This window comes from Nematolebias whitei, chromosome 23, assembly GCF_014905685.2.
Source record: "Nematolebias whitei isolate Nwh7 chromosome 23, NemWhi1, whole genome shotgun sequence".
Classification (NCBI taxonomy): Eukaryota; Metazoa; Chordata; class Actinopteri; order Cyprinodontiformes; family Rivulidae; genus Nematolebias; species Nematolebias whitei.
In genome coordinates this window covers 734,703-737,258 of record NC_056520.1, presented here as the reverse complement: position 1 = coordinate 737,258, position 2,556 = coordinate 734,703, and the positions used below count along the sequence as shown (strand labels likewise).

General features: G+C 43.7%; 1 protein-coding gene across 1 annotated transcript in view; it reads left to right on the top strand.

Moving 5' to 3' along the window:
- The window catches only part of LOC119428671 (transmembrane protein 163-like), a 17,121-nt gene that overhangs the window by 3,449 nt on the left and 11,116 nt on the right, over window positions 1-2,556 (top strand). Inside the window, exons 2-3 of the mRNA XM_037696342.1 lie at window positions 34-77; window positions 155-246. Of these exons, the coding sequence (XP_037552270.1) occupies window positions 34-77; window positions 155-246 (136 nt within the window). The remainder of the gene's footprint in view (window positions 1-33; window positions 78-154; window positions 247-2,556) is intronic.

The window sequence follows — 2,556 nt, the reverse complement described above, 5'->3', positions numbered from 1 at the left end:
TCCGTCATGTTTATTTCCTGTTTCTCTCTCCAGCTGTGTCCGTCATGCGCCACAGCGCTTCAGCTTTCGGATTTGCCGTAAGTCCAGCCGTGAATCCTCCAACAGTTCGCCTCAGAGTGGTGGATTTAAAAACGTGTCTCTGTTCCCTCTGCAGTTTGACGCCACGCTGGACGTGTTGTCCTCTGTCATCGTGTTGTGGCGCTACAGCAACGCCGCCGCCGTGCACTCGGCGCACAGAGAGTACATGTGAGTGGCGTCGGCTTGTGACCACTCGGCACGCTTCGCCTGGAAGATCCTAATCTGTGTAATCTGAGACGGGGGGTGTTTGCAGTGCGACCCTGTTGTGTAACGTGAGTGTGTGGGCCTTCTTTGTTGGGTCAGCGAGTGTCCTCGGCTCTGCCAGCGTCGGCCCGTTGGGACCGATCTGAGACCAGACCCTCTTGTCTCCACCGGACTGTGGACAAAGTGTCGTCCACTCCCTGATGAATGGAGAGAGCTGCCGGACACCAGACAAAACGAGCGTTTGTCGCTGTATACGTGAAGAGCTCAGCAGAAAGACACTTCTTCTTTCAGCTGTCCCCTCTTCAGGGTCTCCACAGCGAGTCCTCCTCCACCTCACTCTGTCCTCTGTGTCCTCTCTAACTGCACCATCTGTCTCCTCTTTGTCTTTTTCCTGCAGCTGCATTTCTAACATCCTTCTACCAATATACCCACTGCCCCCCCGCTCTGGTTGTACAAAACGAAAGCTCAGAGTTTAGAAACTCCAGTTATGTGTGAGCACCAACAGCTCTTAATGTTTGTCTGGTAGACGTCCAGCTTCTGTATCGGAGCTTTTGAAGCGAGCTGTCTTGAACCGTTGGTGTTTGATAAGATCTGTGGCTGAACGGAGGTGCTGGGGTCTGCACTGTTGCCACGGTAACTTGCTTGAGACGTGGAAGCTGGGTTAGTTAAAGCCTCCCCAGTGGTTGAGCTCGTAGAGAAAAAGCAGCATGTGCAGGAAACAGGAGGGTGTTGGTGGAGTGCACAGCTCCAGGACGTGAGTCCGTCCTGCTCTGGACATCCCAGAGGGACGCTGGCTGTTGCCGTGGTTACTTGGAGTGTGGCTGCCTTCCCAACGCTCCGCTAACCAAGCGTGACCAGGACATGCGTTGCTTCCCTGTCAGGTTTCGTTAACTGGAGTTAATTGGTGTTTGAAGAACATCTGCTGCTTCCAGATGTTCATGTGGTCACTTCTTCAATACTTGGCCTTCATGATGGCGTTACTGGAAACTGCACGCGTGCCGACCGCTCCGAGGCTGAACGGCTCTTAGTTCAAATAATTTTATTTACAAAAAGTTTCAGTTTTTAACAATTTGGAATCAGGTTGTTTGTTTTTTATAAGAACTTGTGATTATTTTTTATTTAATGCCCAAAATGTTGAACATTTCATCTTTTGACACCTAAAGAAAGTTCGACGTGAGAAAAACTCCGTATTGACACAAAAAAACAACGTTTGTGAATCATTCGCTCTATTGTCATTTTTCTTAGCTACATTTTTCAGCATCTTTCTCGTCGCCCAGTTTTCAGCTGTTTCAGCAAATCATGAGCCAAAACGTTCGGCTTTTTCAGGACAATCCTGCTGTGACTTTTGGTGTTGGTGCAACTTTAGCTGTTTGAAACATTTAGCCTTTTCTGACATTTTTTCTTCATATAAAATGAACGGAGCTCATTTGACCTCCTTCAAATCTTTAGATGTGTTCACAAGCTTTTACTGCTGCTTCACATTTTATTCTGCTTCAGCTTCTTTGTGCAAATTTAAACTTTTTTCAGCCTAATTCAGCAAAAAAAGTGCTCTCTCCACTTCCTCCTGGTAATTTAAGCTTCTTTCTGCTGTTTTAGCAACTTTTCAGCTGATTTTTTGTGTGTGCTCATTTCTGCTTCTTTCAGCCTAATTGTGCAAACTTGTTCTTTCTGCTTTCTTCTGCTAATTTAAGCTTGTTCTACATTTTCAGCTACCTTTTTAGAAATGTTTTAGCTGATTTCAGCTGTTTTCAGATAAATAAAAAAATAAGTAAATTTATGCTACTTTCAGACTAATTAACTTCTTTATGCTAATTTCAGCTTGTTATGCTTCTTTCACCTTTTTCTGCACTTTCAGCTACTATTTAGCTCCTTTGATGGTCATTTTAGTTTTTCAGCTAATGCCACTTTTTTTGCTCATTTCAGTTATTTCCACTTCCTTCTTGCAGTTTAAGCTTCTTTTAGCCTTTTCATTTTCTTTAGCAAATGTTCTAAATTTTGTGCTAATTTCTGCTTATTTAAACTTAATTCAGCAAATATGTGTTCTTTCTGCTTTCTTCTGCTAATTTAAGCTTGTTCTTCTATTTCAGCTGTTTTTCAGCACGTTTTTAGCATATTTCAGCACGTTTTTAGCTCATTACAGCACGTTTTTAGCTCATTTTAGCAACATTTCAGCACGTTTTTAGCTCATTTCAGCTGTTTTTCAGCACGTTTTTAGCTCATTTCAACTGTTTTTCAGCATGTTTTTAGCTCATTTCAGCAACATTTCAGCACGTT